Genomic DNA, 21317 nt, shown 5'->3' with positions numbered 1-21317 from the left:
CCTCACCCCACTGATCCCTATGTCTCCATACATGTACCCAGGAGCAGCCATACACCTCACCCCACTGATCCCTATGTCTCCATACATGTACCCAGGAGCAGCCATACACCTCACCCCACTGATCCCTATGTCTCCATACATGTACCCAGGAGCAGATATACACCTCACCCCACTGACCCCTATGTCTCCATACATGTACCCAGGAGCAGCCATACACCTCACCCCACTGATCCCTATATATCCATACATGTACCCAGGAGCAGCCATACACCTCACCCCACTGACCCCTATGTCTCCATACATGTACCCAGGAGCAGCCATACACCTCACCCCACTGATCCCTATGTCTCCATACATGTACCCAGGAGCAGCCATACACCTCACCCCACTGATCCCTATATATCCATACATGTACCCAGGAGCAGCCATACACCTCACCCCACTGACCCCTATGTCTCCATACATGTACCCAGGAGCAGCCATACACCTCACCCCACTGATCCCTATGTCTCCATACATGTACCCAGGAGCAGCCATACACCTCACCCCACTGATCCCTATGTCTCCATACATGTACCCAGGAGCAGCCATACACCTCACCCCACTGATCCCTATGTCTCCATACATGTACCCAGGAGCAGCCATACTCCTCACCCCACTGATCCCTATGTCTCCATACATGTACCCAGGAGCAGCCATACACCTCACCCCACTGATCCCTATGTCTCCATACATGTACCCAGGAGCAGACATACACCTCACCCCACTGATCCCTATGTCTCCATACATGTACCCAGGAGCAGCCATACACCTCACCCCACTGATCCCTATGTCTCCATACATGTACCCAGGAGCAGCCATACACCTCACCCCACTGATCCCTATGTCTCCATACATGTACCCAGGAGCAGCCATACACCTCACCCCACTGATCCCTATGTCTCCATACATGTACCCAGGAGCAGCCATACACCTCACCCCACTGATCCCTATGTCTCCATACATGTACCCAGGAGCAGCCATACACCTCACCCCACTGATCCCTATGTCTCCATACATGTACCCAGGAGCAGCCATACACCTTACCCCCACTGATCCCTATGTCTCCATACATGTACCCAGGAGCAGCCATACACCTCACCCCACTGATCCCTATGTCTCCATACATGTACCCAGGAGCAGCCATACACCTCACCCCCACTGATCCCTATGTCTCCATACATGTACCCAGGAGCAGCCATACACCTCACCCCACTGATCCCTATGTCTCCATACATGTACCCAGGAGCAGCCATACACCTCACCCCACTGATCCCTATGTCTCCATACATGTACCCAGGAGCAGCCATACACCTCACCCCACTGATCCCTATGTCTCCATACATGTACCCAGGAGCAGCCATACACCTCACCCCACTGATCCCTATGTCTCCATACATGTACCCAGGAGCAGCCATACACCTCACCCCACTGATCCCTATGTCTATATACATGTACCCAGGAGCAGCCATACATCTCACCCCCACTGATCCCTATGTCTCCATACATGTACCCAGGAGCAGCCATACACCTCACCCCACTGATCCCTATGTCTCCATACATGTACCCAGGAGCAGCCATACACCTCACCCCACTGATCCCTATGTCTCCATACATGTACCCAGGAGCAGCCATACACCTCATCCCACTGATCCCTATGTCTCCATACATGTACCCAGGAGCAGCCATACACCTCACCCCACTGATCCCTATATAGCCATACATGTACCCAGGAGCAGCCATACACCTCACCCCCACTGACCCCTATGTCTCCATACATGTACCCAGGAGCAGCCATACACCTCACCCCACTGATCCCTATATATCCATACACCTCACCCCACTGATCCCTATGTCTCCATGCATGTACCCAGGAGCAGTCATACACCTCACCCCACTGATTCCTATGTCTCCATACATGTACCCAGGAGCAGCCATACACCTCACCCCACTGATCCCTATGTCTCCATACATGGACCCAGGAGCAGCCATACACCTCACCCCAATGATCCCTATATATCCATACACCTCACCCCACTGATCCCTATGTCTCCATACATGTACCCAGGAGCAGCCATACACCTCACCCCACTGACCCCTATATGTCTCCATACATGTACCCAGGAGCAGCCATACACCTCACCCCACTGATCCCTATGTCTCCATACATGTACCCAGGAGCAGCCATACACCTCACCCCACTGATCCCTATGTCTCCATACATGTACCCAGGAGCAGCCATACACCTCACCCCACTGATCCCTATGTCTCCATACATGTACCCAGGAGCAGCCATACACCTCACCCCACTGATCCCTATGTCTCCATACATGTACCCAGGAGCAGCCATACACCTCACCCCACTGATCCCTATGTCTCCATACATGTACCCAGGAGCAGCCATACACCTCACCCCACTGATCCCTATGTCTCCATACATGTACCCAGGAGCAGCCATACACCTCACCCCACTGATCCCTATGTCTCCATACATGTACCCAGGAGCAGCCATACACCTCACCCCACTGATCCCTATGTCTCCATACATGTACCCAGGATCAGCCATACACCTCACCCCACTGATCCCTATGTCTCCATACATGTACCCAGGAGCAGCCATACACCTCACCCCACTGATCCCTATGTCTCCATACATGTACCCGGGAGCAGCCATACACCTCACCCCACTGACCCCTATGTCTCCATACATGTACCCAGGAGCAGCCATACACCTCACCACACTGACCCCTATGTCTCCATACATGTACCAAGGAGCAGCCATACACCTCACCCCACTGATCCCTATGTCTCCATACATGTACCCAGGAGCAGCCATACACCTCACCCCACTGATCCCTATGTCTCCATACATGTACCCAGGAGCAGCCATACACCTCACCCCACTGATCCCTATGTCTCCATACATGTACCCAGGAGCAGATATACACCTCACCCCACTGACCCCTATGTCTCCATACATGTACCCAGGAGCAGCCATACACCTCACCCCACTGATCCCTATGTCTCCATACATGTACCCAGGAGCAGCCATACACCTCACCCCACTGATCCCTATGTCTCCATACATGTACCCAGGAGCAGCCATACACCTCACCCCACTGATCCCTATGTCTCCATACATGTACCCAGGAGCAGCCATACACCTCACCCCACTGATCCCTATGTCTCCATACATGTACCCAGGATCAGCCATACACCTCACCCCACTGATCCCTATGTCTCCATACATGGACCCAGGAGCAGCCATACACCTCACCCCACTGATCCCTATGTCTCCATACATGTACCCAGGAGCAGCCATACACCTCACCCCACTGATCCCTATGTCTCCATACATGTACCCAGGAGCAGCCATACACCTCACCCCACTGATCCCTATGTCTCCATACATGTACCCAGGAGCAGCCATACACCTCACCCCACTGACCCCTATGTCTCCATACATGTACCCAGGAGCAGCCATACACCTCACCCCACTGATCCCTATGTCTCCATACATGTACCCAGGAGCAGCCATACACCTCACCACACTGATCCCTATGTCTCCATACATGTACCCAGGAGCAGCCGTACACCTCACCACACTGATCCCTATATATCCATACATGTACCCAGGAGCAGCCATACACCTCACCCCCACTGACCCCTATGTCTCCATACATGTACCCAGGAGCAGCCATACACCTCACCCCACTGATCCCTATGTCTCCATACATGTACCCAGGAGCAGCCATACACCTCACCCCACTGATCCCTATGTCTCCATACATGTACCCAGGAGCAGCCATACACCTCACCCCACTGATCCCTATGTCTCCATAAATGTACCCAGGAGCAGCCATACACCTCACCCCACTGACCCCTATATGTCTCCATACATGTACCCAGGAGCAGACATACACCTCACCCCCACTGATCCCTATGTCTCCATACATGTACCCAGGAGCAGCCATACACCTCACCCCACTGATCCCTATATATCCATACATGTACCCAGGAGAAGCCATACACCTCACCCCACTGATCCCTATGTCTCCATACATGTACCCAGGATCAGCCATACACCTCACCCCACTGATCCCTATGTCTCCATACATGGACCCAGGAGCAGCCATACACCTCACCCCACTGATCCCTATGTCTCCATACATGGACCCAGGAGCAGCCATACACCTCACCCCACTGATCCCTATGTATCCATACATGTACCCAGGAGCAGCCATACACCTCACCCCACTGATCCCTATGTCTCCATACATGTACCCAGGAGCAGCCATACACCTCACCCCACTGATCCCTATGTCTCCATACATGTACCCAGGAGCAGCCATACACCTCACCCCACTGATCCCTATGTCTCCATACATGTACCCAGGAGCAGCCATACATCTCACCCCCACTGATCCCTATGTCTCCATACATGTACCCAGGAGCAGACATACACCTCACCCCACTGATCCCTATGTCTCCATACATGTACCCAGGAGCAGCCATACACCTCATCCCACTGATCCCTATGTCTCCATACATGTACCCAGGAGCAGCCATACACCTCACCCCACTGATCCCTATATAGCCATACATGTACCCAGGAGCAGCCATACACCTCACCCCCACTGACCCCTATGTCTCCATACATGTACCCAGGAGCAGCCATACACCTCACCCCACTGATCCCTATATATCCATACACCTCACCCCACTGATCCCTATGTCTCCATGCATGTACCCAGGAGCAGTCATACACCTCACCCCACTGATTCCTATGTCTCCATACATGTACCCAGGAGCAGCCATACACCTCACCCCACTGATCCCTATGTCTCCATACATGTACCCAGGAGCAGCCATACACCTCACCCCACTGACCCCTATATGTCTCCATACATGAACCCAGGAGCAGCCATACACCTCACCCCAATGATCCCTATGTATCCATACATGTACCCAGGAGCAGACATACACCTCACCCCCACTGATCCCTATGTCTCCATACATGTACCCAGGAGCAGCCATACACCTCACCCCACTGATCCCTATATATCCATACATGTACCCAGGAGCAGCCATACACCTCACCCCACTGATCCCTATGTCTCCATACATGTACCCAGGATCAGCCATACACCTCACCCCACTGATCCCTATGTCTCCATACATGGACCCAGGAGCAGCCATACACCTCACCCCACTGATCCCTATGTCTCCATACATGGACCCAGGAGCAGCCATACACCTCACCCCACTGACCCCTATGTCTCCATACATGTACCCAGGATCAGCCATACACCTCACCCCACTGATCCCTATGTCTCCATACATGTACCCAGGAGCAGCCATACACCTCACCACACTGACCCCTATGTCTCCATACATGTACCCAGGAGCAGCCATACACCTCACCCCCACTGATCCCTATGTCTCCATACATGTACCCAGGAGCAGCCATACACCTCACCCCACTGATCCCTATGTCTCCATACATGTACCCAGGAGCAGCCATACACCTCACCCCACTGATCCCTATGTCTCCATACATGTACCCAGGAGCAGCCATACACCTCACCCCACTGATCCCTATGTCTCCATACATGTACCCAGGAGCAGCCATACACCTCACCCCACTGATCCCTATGTCTCCATACATGTACCCAGGAGCAGCCATACACCTCACCCCACTGATCCCTATGTCTCCATACATGTACCCAGGAGCAGCCATACACCTCACCCCACTGATCCCTATATATCCATACACCTCACCCCACTGATTCCTATGTCTCCATACATGTACCCAGGAGCAGCCATACACCTCACCCCACTGATTCCTATGTCTCCATACATGTACCCAGGAGCAGCCATACACCTCACCCCACTGATCCCTATGTCTCCATACATGTACCCAGGAGCAGCCATACACCTCACCCCACTGACCCCTATATGTCTCCATACATGTACCCAGGAGCAGCCATACACCTCACCCCAATGATCCCTATGTATCCATACATGTACCCAGGAGCAGACATACACCTCACCCCCACTGATCCCTATGTCTCCATACATGTACCCAGGAGCAGCCATACACCTCACCCCACTGATCCCTATATATCCATACATGTACCCAGGAGCAGCCATACACCTCACCCCACTGATCCCTATGTCTCCATACATGTACCCAGGATCAGCCATACACCTCACCCCACTGATCCCTATGTCTCCATACATGGACCCAGGAGCAGCCATACACCTCACCCCACTGATCCCTATGTCTCCATACATGGACCCAGGAGCAGCCATACACCTCACCCCACTGACCCCTATGTCTCCATACATGTACCCAGGATCAGCCATACACCTCACCCCACTGATCCCTATGTCTCCATACATGTACCCAGGAGCAGCCATACACCTCACCACACTGACCCCTATGTCTCCATACATGTACCCAGGAGCAGCCATACACCTCACCCCCACTGATCCCTATGTCTCCATACATGTACCCAGGAGCAGCCATACACCTCACCCCACTGATCCCTATGTCTCCATACATGTACCCAGGAGCAGCCATACACCTCACCCCACTGATCCCTATGTCTCCATACATGTACCCAGGAGCAGCCATACACCTCACCCCACTGATCCCTATGTCTCCATACATGTACCCAGGAGCAGCCATACACCTCACCCCACTGATCCCTATGTCTCCATACATGTACCCAGGAGCAGCCATACACCTCACCCCACTGATCCCTATGTCTCCATACATGTACCCAGGAGCAGCCATACACCTCACCCCACTGATCCCTATATATCCATACACCTCACCCCACTGATTCCTATGTCTCCATACATGTACCCAGGAGCAGCCATACACCTCACCCCACTGATTCCTATGTCTCCATACATGTACCCAGGAGCAGCCATACACCTCACCCCACTGATCCCTATGTCTCCATACATGTACCCAGGAGCAGCCATACACCTCACCCCACTGACCCCTATATGTCTCCATACATGTACCCAGGAGCAGCCATACACCTCACCCCAATGATCCCTATGTATCCATACATGTACCCAGGAGCAGACATACACCTCACCCCCACTGATCCCTATGTCTCCATACATGTACCCAGGAGCAGCCATACACCTCACCCCACTGATCCCTATATATCCATACATGTACCCAGGAGCAGCCATACACCTCACCCCACTGATCCCTATGTCTCCATACATGTACCCAGGATCAGCCATACACCTCACCCCACTGATCCCTATGTCTCCATACATGGACCCAGGAGCAGCCATACACCTCACCCCACTGATCCCTATGTCTCCATACATGGACCCAGGAGCAGCCATACACCTCACCCCACTGACCCCTATGTCTCCATACATGTACCCAGGATCAGCCATACACCTCACCCCACTGATCCCTATGTCTCCATACATGTACCCAGGAGCAGCCATACACCTCACCACACTGACCCCTATGTCTCCATACATGTACCCAGGAGCAGCCATACACCTCACCCCCACTGATCCCTATGTCTCCATACATGTACCCAGGAGCAGCCATACACCTCACCCCACTGATCCCTATGTCTCCATACATGTACCCAGGAGCAGCCATACACCTCACCCCACTGATCCCTATGTCTCCATACATGTACCCAGGAGCAGCCATACACCTCACCCCACTGATCCCTATGTCTCCATACATGTACCCAGGAGCAGCCATACACCTCACCCCACTGATCCCTATGTCTCCATACATGTACCCAGGAGCAGCCATACACCTCACCCCACTGATCCCTATGTCTCCATACATGTACCCAGGAGCAGCCATACACCTCACCCCACTGATCCCTATGTCTCCATACATGTACCCAGGAGCAGCCATACACCTCACCCCACTGATCCCTATGTCTCCATACATGTACCCAGGAGCAGCCATACACCTCACCCCACTGATCCCTATGTCTCCATACATGTACCCAGGATCTGCCATACACCTCACCCCACTGATCCCTATGTCTCCATACATGTACCCAGGAGCAGCCATACACCTCACCACACTGACCCCTATGTCTCCATACATGTACCCAGGAGCAGCCATACACCTCACCCCCACTGATCCCTATGTCTCCATACATGTACCCAGGAGCAGCCATACACCTCACCCCACTGATCCCTATGTCTCCATACATGTACCCAGGAGCAGCCATACACCTCACCCCACTGATCCCTATGTCTCCATACATGTACCCAGGAGCAGCCATACACCTCACCCCACTGATCCCTATGTCTCCATACATGTACCCAGGAGCAGCCATACACCTCACCCCACTGATCCCTATGTCTCCATACATGTACCCAGGAGCAGCCATACACCTCACCCCACTGATCCCTATGTCTCCATACATGTACCCGGGAGCAGCCATACACCTCACCCCACTGACCCCTATGTCTCCATACATGTACCCAGGAGCAGCCATACACCTCACCCCACTGATCCCTATATATCCATACACCTCACCCCACTGATCCCTATGTCTCCATACATGTACCCAGGAGCAGCCATACACCTCACCCCACTGACCCCTATATGTCTCCATACATGTACCCAGGAGCAGCCATACACCTCACCCCACTGATCCCTATGTCTCCATACATGTACCCGGGAGCAGCCATACACCTCACCCCACTGATCCCTATATATCCATACACCTCACCCCACTGATCCCTATGTCTCCATACATGTACCCAGGAGCAGCCATACACCTCACCCCACTGACCCCTATATGTCTCCATACATGTACCCAGGAGCAGCCATACACCTCACCCCACTGATCCCTATGTCTCCATACATGTACCCAGGAGCAGCCATACACCTCACCCCACTGACCCCTATCTGTACACAGGTAACACCTCACCTCCCCATTCTCCGCATGCTCCCCACAATACTTCTTCCCTTCGCCTGGGATCATCTTGCAGTAACGCTTCTTCCTCTGGACGTAATGGCCGCATCTCCCCGGTGTGGGCCCCGCAGCCCGGCTGGGATCCGCGGACAGGCGGATCTGCTCGTCCATCAGTCCTGTAGGATAACGCTGCCACACACTTTCCTACGTTCCGTCCGTTCCCCTAGATGTTCCCACAACAAACATGGACGATCAGAAGGTGATACGTCACATTCCCACACATGACATGGCGCTGCATAGTCCAATGCGTAGTGACGTCAGCACGCTGAGGACGCAGCAGGCGGTTGATTTGGAAATTGTACCGCGACGACCAGAGGCAAATAGGGAGTAAGGTCTGGACACCGAGGGAAGGCAGGCCGCGGGCCCCGGGAGCGGCGGGTATACGGGTGACGGTGAGCGGGGCTCCTGGGGAACTGCACAGCATAGGACAGTGAGACGGCACCGAGGCCCAGGACGGGGTAGGATGGCTCCGGTGTACGAGCTGCTGAGCCGGGAAGTGAAGGTCACCGTGCGGAACCAGGACTGTGGGGAGAGGTAACTTGTCCTGCCAGTGTCACCGGTACTACTGCTCCCATCATCCCGTGTGTGCCAGTGTCACCGGTACTACTGCTCCCATCATCCCGTGTGTGCCAGTGTCACCGGTACTACTGCTCCCATCATCCCGTGTGTGCCAGTGTCACCGGTACTACTGCTCCCATCATCCCGTGTGTGCCAGTGTCACCGGTACTACTGCTCCCATCGTCCCGTGTGTGCCAGTGTCTCCGGTACTACTGCTCCCATCATCCCGTGTGTGCCAGTGTCTCCGGTACTACTGCTCCCATCATCCCGTGTGTGCCAGTGTCACCGGTACTACTGCTCCCATCATCCCGTGTGTGCCAGTGTCACCGGTACTACTGCTCCCATCATCCTGTGTGCCAGTGTCACCGGTACTACTGCTCCCATCATCCTGTGTGCCAGTGTCACCGGTACTACTGCTCCCATCATACCGTGTGTGCCAGTGTCACCGGTACTACTTCTCCCATCATCCTATGTGCCAGTGTCACCGGTACTACTGCTCCCATCATCCCGTGTGTGCCAGTGTCACCGGTACTACTTCTCCCATCATCCTATGTGCCAGTGTCTCCGGTACTACTGCTCCCATCATCCCGTGTGTGCCAGTGTCACCGGTACTACTTCTCCCATCATCCTATGTGCCAGTGTCACCGGTACTACTGCTCCAATCATCCCGTGTGTGCCAGTGTCACCGGTACTACTGCTCCCATCATACCGTGTGTGCCAGTGTCACCGGTACTACTGCTCCCATCATACCGTGTGTGCCAGTGTCTCCGGTACTACTGCTCCCATCATCCCGTGTGTGCCAGTGTCTCCGGTACTACTTCTCCCATCATCCCGTGTGTGCCAGTGTCTCCGGTACTACTGCTCCCATCATCCCGCGTGTGCCAGTGTCTCCGGTACTACTTCTCCCATCATCCTATGTGCCAGTGTCTCCGGTACTACTGCTCCCATCATCCCGCGTGTGCCAGTGTCACCGGTACTACTGCTCCCATCATCCTATGTGCCAGTGTCACCGGTACTACTGCTCCCATCATCCCGTGTGTGCCAGTGTCACCGGTACTACTGCTCCCATCATCCCGCGTGTGCCAGTGTCACCGGTACTACTGCTCCCATCATCCCGCGTGTGCCAGTGTCAACAGTACTACTGCTCCGATCATCCCGTGTGTGCCAGTGTCACCGCTACTACTGCTCCCATCATCCCGTGTGTGCCAGTGTCACCGGTACTACTGCTCCCATCATCCTGTGTGCCAGTGTCACCGGTACTACTGCTCCCATCATCCCGCGTGTGCCAGTGTCACCGCTACTACTGCTCCCATCATCCCGTGTGTGCCAGTGTCACCGGTACTACTTCTCCCATCATCCTATGTGCCAGTGTCTCCGGTACTACTGCTCCCATCATCCCGTGTGTGCCAGTGTCACCGGTACTACTTCTCCCATCATCCTATGTGCCAGTGTCACCGGTACTACTGCTCCAATCATCCCGTGTGTGCCAGTGTCACCGGTACTACTGCTCCCATCATACCGTGTGTGCCAGTGTCACCGGTACTACTGCTCCCATCATACCGTGTGTGCCAGTGTCTCCGGTACTACTGCTCCCATCATCCCGTGTGTGCCAGTGTCTCCGGTACTACTTCTCCCATCATCCTATGTGCCAGTGTCTCCGGTACTACTGCTCCCATCATCCCGCGTGTGCCAGTGTCTCCGGTACTACTTCTCCCATCATCCTATGTGCCAGTGTCTCCGGTACTACTGCTCCCATCATCCCGCGTGTGCCAGTGTCACCGGTACTACTGCTCCCATCATCCTATGTGCCAGTGTCACCGGTACTACTGCTCCCATCATCCCGCGTGTGCCAGTGTCACCGCTACTACTGCTCCCATCATCCCGTGTGTGCCAGTGTCTCCGGTACTACTGCTCCCATCATCCCGTGTGTGCCAGTGTCTCCGGTACTACTGCTCCCATCATCCCGTGTGTGCCAGTGTCAACAGTACTACTGCTCCGATCATCCCGTGTGTGCCAGTGTCACCGGTACTACTGCTCCCATCATACCGTGTGTGCCAGTGTCACCGGTACTACTGCTCCCATCATACCGTGTGTGCCAGTGTCTCCGGTACTACTGCTCCCATCATCCCGTGTGTGCCAGTGTCTCCGGTACTACTTCTCCCATCAACCTATGTGCCAGTGTCTCCGGTACTACTGCTCCCATCATCCCGCGTGTGCCAGTGTCTCCGGTACTACTTCTCCCATCATCCTATGTGCCAGTGTCTCCGGTACTACTGCTCCCATCATCCCGCGTGTGCCAGTGTCACCGGTACTACTGCTCCCATCATCCTATGTGCCAGTGTCACCGGTACTACTGCTCCCATCATCCCGCGTGTGCCAGTGTCACCGGTACTACTGCTCCCATCATCCCGCGTGTGCCAGTGTCAACAGTACTACTGCTCCGATCATCCCGTGTGTGCCAGTGTCACCGCTACTACTGCTCCCATCATCCCGTGTGTGCCAGTGTCACCGCTACTACTGCTCCCATCATCCCGTGTGTGCCAGTGTCACCGGTACTACTGCTCCCATCATCCTATGTGCCAGTGTCACCGGTACTACTGCTCCCATCATCCCGCATGTGCCAGTGTCACCGGTACTACTGCTCCGATCATCCCGCGTGTGCCAGTGTCACCGCTACTACTGCTCCGATCATCCCGTGTGTGCCAGTGTCACCGCTACTACTGCTCCCATCATCCCGTGTGTGCCAGTGTCACCGCTACTACTGCTCCCATCATCCCGTGTGTGCCAGTGTCACCGGTACTACTGCTCCCATCATCCTATGTGCCAGTGTCACCGGTACTACTGCTCCCATCATCCCGCGTGTGCCAGTGTCACCGGTACTACTGCTCCCATCATCCCGCGTGTGCCAGTGTCAACAGTACTACTGCTCCGATCATCCCGTGTGTGCCAGTGTCACCGCTACTACTGCTCCCATCATCCCGTGTGTGCCAGTGTCACCGCTACTACTGCTCCCATCATCCCGTGTGTGCCAGTGTCACCGGTACTACTGCTCCCATCATCCCGTGTGTGCCAGTGTCACCGGTACTACTGCTCCCATCGTCCCGTGTGTGCCAGTGTCTCCGGTACTACTGCTCCCATCATCCCGTGTGTGCCAGTGTCTCCGGTACTACTGCTCCCATCATCCCGTGTGTGCCAGTGTCAACAGTACTACTGCTCCGATCATCCCGTGTGTGCCAGTGTCACCGGTACTACTGCTCCCATCATACCGTGTGTGCCAGTGTCACCGGTACTACTGCTCCCATCATACCGTGTGTGCCAGTGTCTCCGGTACTACTGCTCCCATCATCCCGTGTGTGCCAGTGTCTCCGGTACTACTTCTCCCATCATCCTATGTGCCAGTGTCTCTGGTACTACTGCTCCCATCATCCCGCGTGTGCCAGTGTCTCCGGTACTACTTCTCCCATCATCCCGCGTGTGCCAGTGTCTCCGGTACTACTGCTCCCATCATCCCGCGTGTGCCAGTGTCACCGGTACTACTGCTCCCATCATCCTATGTGCCAGTGTCACCGGTACTACTGCTCCCATCATCCCGCGTGTGCCAGTGTCACCGGTACTACTGCTCCCATCATCCCGCGTGTGCCAGTGTCAACAGTACTACTGCTCCGATCATCCCGTGTGTGCCAGTGTCACCGCTACTACTGCTCCCATCATCCCGTGTGTGCCAGTGTCACCGCTACTACTGCTCCCATCATCCCGTGTGTGCCAGTGTCACCGCTACTACTGCTCCCATCATCCCGTGTGTGCCAGTGTCACCGGTACTATTGCTCCCATCATCCCGCGTGTGCCAGTGTCACCGGTACTACTGCTCCGATCATCCCGCGTGTGCCAGTGTCACCGCTACTACTGCTCCGATCATCCCGTGTGTGCCAGTGTCACCGCTACTACTGCTCCCATCATCCCGTGTGTGCCAGTGTCACCGCTACTACTGCTCCCATCATCCCGTGTGTGCCAGTGTCACCGGTACTACTGCTCCCATCATCCTATGTGCCAGTGTCACCGGTACTACTGCTCCCATCATCCCGCGTGTGCCAGTGTCACCGGTACTACTGCTCCCATCATCCCGCGTGTGCCAGTGTTACCGGTACTACTGCTCCCATCATCCCGCGTGTGCCAGTGTCACCGGTACTACTGCTCCCATCATCCCGCGTGTGCCAGTGTCACCGGTACTACTGCTCCCATCATCCCGCGTGTGCCAGTGTCACCGCTACTACTGCTCCGATCATCCCGTGTGTGCCAGTGTCACCGCTACTACTGCTCCCATCATCCCGTGTGTGCCAGTGTCACCGCTACTACTGCTCCCATCATCCCGTGTGTGCCAGTGTCACCGCTACTACTGCTCCCATCATCCTATGTGCCAGTGTCACCGGTACTACTGCTCCCATCATCCCGCGTGTGCCAGTGTCAACAGTACTACTTCTCCCATCATCCCGTGTGTGCCAGTGTCACCGCTACTACTTCTCCCATCATTTCCCCCGATGTACGAGTGTTTTCTCGTTAATTGCTGGTCAGCAGCCTGTTTACACAGCAAGATAATGGTGAAAATAACGTTTACTGAAGCCCCCGCTCAATATCTTGCAGTGTGGACAGTGTCAGGCCATGTTCCCATGATGCGCTTTTGATGAGTTTTTGGTGTTGCAGATTTTCTGCACCTATTGTGTTACTTGTGTATTTATCACGTTTTACACTGTGTGTTTTTTGTCTCTTGTTGGTATGCCATACTTTAAATAAAGCTGCTTTGTTTTTGATACTTCCTGGTATTTGGCTTTGCTAACTTTATTGATACAGTGATGAGCGGATTCCATACGACTTTAGTGGCTTTGTACAGCCCAAGCCCCCTAATGGCGCCCCCACATTATTTACCTGCATCCGTGCTGTGTGTTACAGGAGGCAGACTGTCCGGGTATGCATCGAGCAGCACACGGCGTCCTCGCCCGTCCATAAGAAGGTATGTGGCAGATAATAAAGAAGCCTCCCATGTGGATATAGTATGATAGTCTATTCACTCACATGCACATACACACAGATTTAGTAAATCCCAATCCTTTCATAATTTGGAAAATTAAAACCGCCAATTGATGCTTCTGGTCTTGGGGGGAAGATACATTTCCTCAAATATCTGTTTACACTGTGAGCAACAATGTACATAAAAAAAATGTAGAAATCCTTCACACCTTTTTTGTTTCTTTTCCCCAGGACTTGGTGGTTCGGATGACTGATGACACTGATCCTTTCTTTCTTTACAATCTTGTGATATCAGAAGATGATTTCCAGAGTCTGAAGCTCCAGCAGGGCCTCCTGGTTGACTTCACAGCTTTTCCACAGAAGTTTATAGATTTGCTCTATCAGTGCATCAATGAAGAAAACAAGGAGGTGCCCCGGTAAGACCCTGGGTGACAAATGGAGTAAGACAGTGAAGATTTCCAGAGTTACAAGAAACAGAATTCTGTTTATATTGTAGATTTCATTCTACGGGGTTTTCTGAAAATCTTCATAATCTCCATAAAGCCCCTTACATAGCAATATTTTATGCCCAAGCTTAAGCACTATGGCTGTGTCTCTGGTGACACGTGGTACAGTATCTCTTACATATTCAGTAAGCATGTTTATGATTTCACCGTCCATTTCTCCGGGGAAGTGGTGGGAAAAGTACCACCATGTAGTATAAGCTACCGTGCATCTGCACCATATATTCAGTGGCCACCAGAAACACATTGTGATATACTGATATTATTTTAGTTGTAATAGAAATATATCATTTATATTGTTAAGGGGTTCTGCTAAGCGTTTTTTTTGCTATGTAATGGGAGAACGGCATGATGTAGGGACAGAGACCCTGATTCCAGCGATGTCGCTTATTGGGCTGCTTGGTGCAGCTTTGTTAGAATCCCTGTTTTCCTCTGTAGATGTAGCAGTGCTTAAATGCTGAGCTCTCTATAACCCCGCCCACACCTGATTGGCTGACAATGTACACAGAAAGCTGCCAATCAGTGGTGGGGGCGGGGTTACAGATGAGCCTGGCCTGCATACAGCAACTATAGAAGGTAGCTCAAAGAATTGATCAATTATTTGCTAAATGTCTCATATTTGAACTACAGTTAGAATTCAGTAGGTGCATGTGCACCATTTGTATTGCGTTCTGACCATTAGCAGTGCTGGCTTCTTTTTTTTTTTCTTTTACATTGGTAAGTGGCTGACCACCACTGTTGCCGCGCACGCTGGGTTACGTACGCCATTCTTTCTGTGTTCTCTGTGATTGATAGGCTGCTGTTCACACACACAGCAGCCCTGCTCTGCCTCAGGCTCTAGTTAATTTTGCAGCTGTGTCTGAACCTGTCTCACTCTTTAACCTTGGTGCTGGTTTGGAGGCGTGGAGGCCAGATCTGACATGTCCGCACTGGACCTGATCGGCCTTCACCTACGCTTGTCCTTCCTGGCACCAAGGGAGTGATTCTGAAAATGTCTCCAGGTACAGCTTGCATGTCATAGTATAGTAATGGTGTCTTTCTTTTTATGCTCTTTTTATACATCTAGGAGGCCGTAATGGCACAACGTTAATAAAAAACGTAGCGTAGGACTGCCCCATTATGAGATTGCCGTGAAGTGGCGGGGTAGCTCAAAGAATTGATCAATTATTTGCTAAATGTCTCATATTTGAACTACAGTTAGAATTCAGTAGGTGCATGTGCACCATTTGTATTGCGTTCTGACCATTAGCAGTGCTGGCTTCTTTTTTTTTTTTTTTTTCTCCTTTTTTTTTTTTTTCTCCTTTTTTTTTTTTTTCTTATACAGCAACTATCCCTGCAGTGTTAATCTGCTGATAAAAGCACAGATTGTATTGAGAGTACAGTACATATCCTAGTAAGTGACACATCCCTGGGATCAAGCTCTCTGCTCCTACTTTATGCTGCTCTCAGATTAACTAGCAAAAACCTGCTGACAAACTCTCTTTAAGGGGTTACCTTTTTGAAGTAAAGACCTTAAAGCACTACTCCAGTGTTTTGCCTTTTTTTTAAATTTTTGTTTAGCGCTGGAGTTGCGCTTTAAATGTAAGGCCCCAGGCCTTATAATCTCCTTCCAGCGGCTTCACCTTTTACCTCTACCACTCCAGTCCCACGGCGCGTTCTTGTGCTTGTAACTTCTGACTGGCCAGAAGTCTGAAGTTACGTCACAAGCTCAGTGCAAATCTATGAGAGCCAGGACAAAGCTCTCAGAGATGTATTGAAAAGTTACCTCCTGTGCGCTCCATGAAAGGCCGGAGCTGCCAGCAGGTCACCTTTCACTGGGGAGTGACACTGGAAAATGATGAAGGCGGCAGCAGGTGAGTATCGGACAGGGGCAGGGGAATTACATTTAGGCTGTGTGCACACGTTCCAGATTCCTCCCGTGTACGTTTGGTTTCTCCATTTTCCTATACTTGGGTTGGTTTGTATTCACCCTTTTTTTTTTTTTCTTTTTTTTTTCTCACCATGGGGTATTTTTACTTTATAACACCTTTGGTGCGTACTGGTTATATAGTCATCCCCACTTTTTCCTCTACCCTCACAGAGAACCTGCGTTCTTCTTTGCTACATATATTGCCCTTTTTTTTTTAGCAGGTGGGGCTACTCCTTTGTGCACTTCCTTGGCAATATATTTATACATGGTATTATGCACACTTACAATATCCAATAAATCTATATCATAACAAGGTACTATTAGTATCGGAATCATTTTAGTTTTACTTTATTCAAGTATTTTTTTTTTATTTATTTTATTTTCCTTTTTACAGATTCCTAGTGTCCACACATTTCTTGTGGGACACTCCCAGTATCCAGCTTAAGCATTGTCTATCCCCACGCTCTTGTGTCTTTGCACCTCTCTATTAACCAACCATAATGTTTTATGTCCATTGTCATCATCATTATCACTGTCTAGCATTTCTGTTTATGTTTGTGACTCCTCCCTTCTCACTATGTATGCCCTGCAGTGGTATCCCACACTGCTATACGTTACATCCTGCATATACTTTTCCTCTTTCATTGGGGCATTACATTCCCTCTTGGTTCATAATGCACTGTGCTGAACTCCTTCCGCACATGTGCACTATGGGCAGAGACGTCTGCCTGCACGGCTCCTTGCCCTCATGCTGTGTCACTTCCTCTTCCAGTTCCTGGCTTGCCTCGCTCCTGCACCTGATCATACCAAAAGGTATATAAACTGCTATTGATCATTTTATTTACATCTTCCCCTGACGAAGCCGTCCTTGTAACGGCGACACGCGTTGGGCTTCTCCCCACGCTGCTCTCTGCCTGACCTTACCTCCCCCCGGCTGCAGCACCTTTATTTCAGCTGTGATATATGGCTATTCCGCTGATTTTTACCTTTTCTAGGCTGCGGTAGTGGATGTAGGCACTATTTTTCATCCTGAACCTCCTGTTTCATGTGCCTTGGCCTCTGTTGCAATACTTACCTCTCTTTGCTGTCCTCTATGCTGCTGTCTTGTGACCACTGACAGTGTAATCTTGCGTCTGCATACAGGTATTTCGGGTATATTTGCCTTAGGGAGTGTTGCTTCATGGTTGGTCTTATCGGTGGTTATTGCCCATCGGTTCTATACCTTCCCGGGGTGTGTGTTTATGGTATTTTCTATATTCTAGGTCGTTTTTTCATTATGACTATGCATATTATCTTTGTATTTTTACTATATATACCATGACCTTTTTGTATTTTGGCAGTTGCACTGGGGATGTTGTATACATGTATTTTTTAAGTGTTTTTATATTTTTGTATCAATAAAAGTTTTGCCTCTTTATACATAATTATATAGCGGTGTGCTCTCTTTTGGAGTGGTCCTCTCTATCCATTTTTGTGCTATCTACGCTACCACTCTTGTTGCACCTCTCCAACCGACAGTATACTATTAGTAGTGCGCCAGTGTTTCTTGTCTTATCACATTCCAGATTTTTCGCGTTTTTTCGCTATAAAAACGCAATAAAACTGTAAAAAAAACGCATCCATTAAGCAGCCTATTAATAGAATGCAATCCGCAATTTTTGTGCATATGTTGTGTTTTTTTTCTGCGATAAAAACGCAGCATGTTCATTAATTTTGCGGATTTCCCGCTATTTAATGCATTGGGAAGCTCCGGGGAAAAAAAAAACACAAAATCTGCGCAAAAAAACGCATGCGGATTTCCTGCGGAAAAAGTCCGGTTTTGTTCAGGAAATTTCTGCTAATTATTATTATTATTATTTATTTATATAGCACCATTAATTCCATGGTGCTGTACATGAGAAAGGGGTTACATACAGAGTTATAGATATCATTTACAGTAAACAGGTTTACAGTGACATACTGGTACAGAGGGGAGAGGACCCTGTCCTTGCGGACTTACATTCTATGGGATAGTGGGGAAGAGACAGAAGGTAGGGGGTGAGGGGGTGGCGGCTCTGGCGGTGGTGAGGCGGCGGCTCGGTTATTGTAGGCTGTAGGCTTTCTTGAAGAGATGGGTTTTCAGGTTCCATCTGAAGGATCCGAGGGTGGTGGATAATCGGACGTGTTGAGGCATGGAATTCCAGAGGATGGGGGATATTCGGGAGAAATCTTGGAGGCGATTGTGTGAGGAACGAATAAGTGTGGAGGAGAGTAGAAGGTCTTGGGATGAACGAAGATTACGTGAGGGAAGATAGTGGGAGATTAGTTCAGAGATATAGGGAGGGGACAGGTTGTGGATGGCTTTGTATATCAGGGTTAGTAGTTTGAACTGGATTCGTTGGGGGATTGGGAGCCAGTGGAGGGATTTGCAGAGGGGAGAAGCAGGGGAGTAGCGAGGAGAGAGGTGGATTAGGCGAGCAGCAGAGTTGAGGACAGACTGGAGTGGTGCAAGAGAGTTAGTGGGGAGGCCACAGAGGAGGGTGTTGCAGTAATCGAGGCGGGAGATGATGAGAGCATGCACAAGAGTTTTGGTAGATTGTGGACTGAGGAAGGAACAGATTCTGGCAATATTTTTGAGTTGGAGGCGACAGGAGGTGGCAAGAGCTTGGACGTGAGGTTTGAAGGACAGGGCAGAGTCAAGAGTTACCCCGAGGCAGCGGATTTCAGGAGCGGGAGAGAGCGTGATGCCGTTCACCATAATAGATAGATTGGGTAGGGGGGATACGTGAGGTGGGGGAAAGATGATGAATTCAGTTTTGTCTACATTGAGTTTTAGGAAGCGAGAGGTGAAGAAGGAGGATATGGCTGATAGACACTCCGGGATTCTGGACAGCAGGGAGGTGACATCTGGGCCAGAGAGGTAGATCTGAGTGTCGTCTGCATACAGGTGGTACTGGAAGCCATGGGACTTTATGAGTTGTCCTAGGCCAAGGGTATAGATGGAAAAAAGTAGGGGCCCTAGGACAGAGCCTTGAGGGACTCCGACAGAGAGAGGGTGGGATGAGGAGGTAGTGTGGGAGTGGGAAACGCTAAATGTGCGGTTGGATAGGTATGGGGCAATCCAGGACAGGGCGAGGTCTTTGATGCCAAGGGAAGAAAGAATCTGTAGCAGTAGGCAGTGATCGACTGTGTCGAAAGCAGAGGACAGGTCAAGAAGGAGGAGGATGGAGAACTGTCTGTTAGCTTTGGCTGTGACTAGGTCATTAGTAATTTTTGTCAGGGCAGTTTCGGTGGAGTGGTGGGGGCGGAAGCCAGATTGGAGGTTGTCAAGGAGAGAGTTAGATGAGAGGTGGGAGGAAAGTTGACCATGGACATGCTGCTCAAGGAGTTTTGAAGCAAACGGGAGCAGTGATATGGGGCGATAGCTGGGCATAGCAGTTGGGTCAAGGTTAGTTTTTTTGAGGATGGGTGTGATGGTGGCGTGTTTGAAGGCAGAGGGGAAGGTACCAGAAGAGAGCGATAGGTTGAAGAGATGGGTTAGGGCTGGAATAAGCGTGTTAGTGAGGTTGGGGAGCAGGTGGGAAGGCATGGGGTCAAGTGCACAGGTGGTGAGGTGTGATTTGGAAAAGAGGCGAATAAGCTCTCCTTCAGTGATGTTGGAGAGGGAGGTTATTAGGGAAGGGCAGAGGTCTGGTATATGGAGTGATTGGGGTGGTGGACAAGTAAAGGTTTGCCTTGTTTGGTCGATCTTGTTTTTGAAGTAGGTGGCAAAGTCCTCGGAAGAGATGAAGGGAGTTGGAGGTGGCAGTGGTGGGCGGAGGAGGGAGTTAAATGTGCTGAACAGTTGTTTTGGGTTGTAGGATAGTGAAGATACAAGGTTAGTGAAATAGGTCTGTTTAGCAGAGGTGAGGGCTGATTTGAAGTCAAATGTAGCTTGTTTGAAGGCAATGAAGTCGTCTGGCAGGTGTGTTTTCTTCCAACGCCGCTCTGCAACCCTGGATGCTTGTCGAAGTTTTTTTGTGACATTGTTATGCCAAGGTTGCCTATTGGTTTGTCGCACTGTGCCATGCGTGAGAGGGGCGACTGAGTCTATGGCTGATGTGAGGGTTGAGTTATAGAAAGCGGTGGCGCTATCCGTGTCGTGCAGTGAAGATATGGAGGACAGGGGTAGGAGAGAGTCTGTGAGTGTCTAGATGTGCGAGGTTTCTGCGTGGTTGTGGTAATGGCTGGACATGGGGGGCAGGTGAGGAGGACAAGGATGAGAAGGTGAGTAGATGGTGGTCAGATAGGGGGAAGGGAGAGTTTGTGAGA

General features: G+C 51.5%; 2 protein-coding genes across 4 annotated transcripts in view; one reads left to right on the top strand and one right to left on the bottom strand.

Moving 5' to 3' along the window:
* Positions 1 to 9254, bottom strand: part of TRMT13 (tRNA methyltransferase 13) — a 43187-nt gene extending 33933 nt beyond the window's left edge. Inside the window, exon 1 of one of the 2 annotated variants that reach the window (XM_077277183.1) lies at positions 8991 to 9254. In XM_077277183.1, the coding sequence (XP_077133298.1) occupies positions 8991 to 9007 (17 nt within the window). In that variant the 5' untranslated portion in view covers positions 9008 to 9254. The remainder of the gene's footprint in view (positions 1 to 8990) is intronic. The other variant, XM_077277182.1, reaches the window with a different exon arrangement.
* Positions 9255 to 9285: 31 nt separating this feature from the next.
* The window catches only part of SASS6 (SAS-6 centriolar assembly protein), a 31894-nt gene continuing 19862 nt past the window's right edge, over positions 9286 to 21317 (top strand). For both annotated transcript variants that reach the window (XM_077277181.1, XM_077277180.1), the window contains exons 1-3: positions 9286 to 9569; positions 14538 to 14598; positions 14847 to 15031. In XM_077277181.1, the coding sequence (XP_077133296.1) occupies positions 9499 to 9569; positions 14538 to 14598; positions 14847 to 15031 (317 nt within the window). In that variant the 5' untranslated portion in view covers positions 9286 to 9498. The remainder of the gene's footprint in view (positions 9570 to 14537; positions 14599 to 14846; positions 15032 to 21317) is intronic.

Source organism: Ranitomeya variabilis, chromosome 8 (genome assembly GCF_051348905.1).
Source record: "Ranitomeya variabilis isolate aRanVar5 chromosome 8, aRanVar5.hap1, whole genome shotgun sequence".
Taxonomy (NCBI): domain Eukaryota; kingdom Metazoa; phylum Chordata; class Amphibia; order Anura; family Dendrobatidae; genus Ranitomeya; species Ranitomeya variabilis.
Note: the sequence above shows the minus strand (reverse complement) of the source record. Positions and strands in the feature narration are given on the sequence as shown.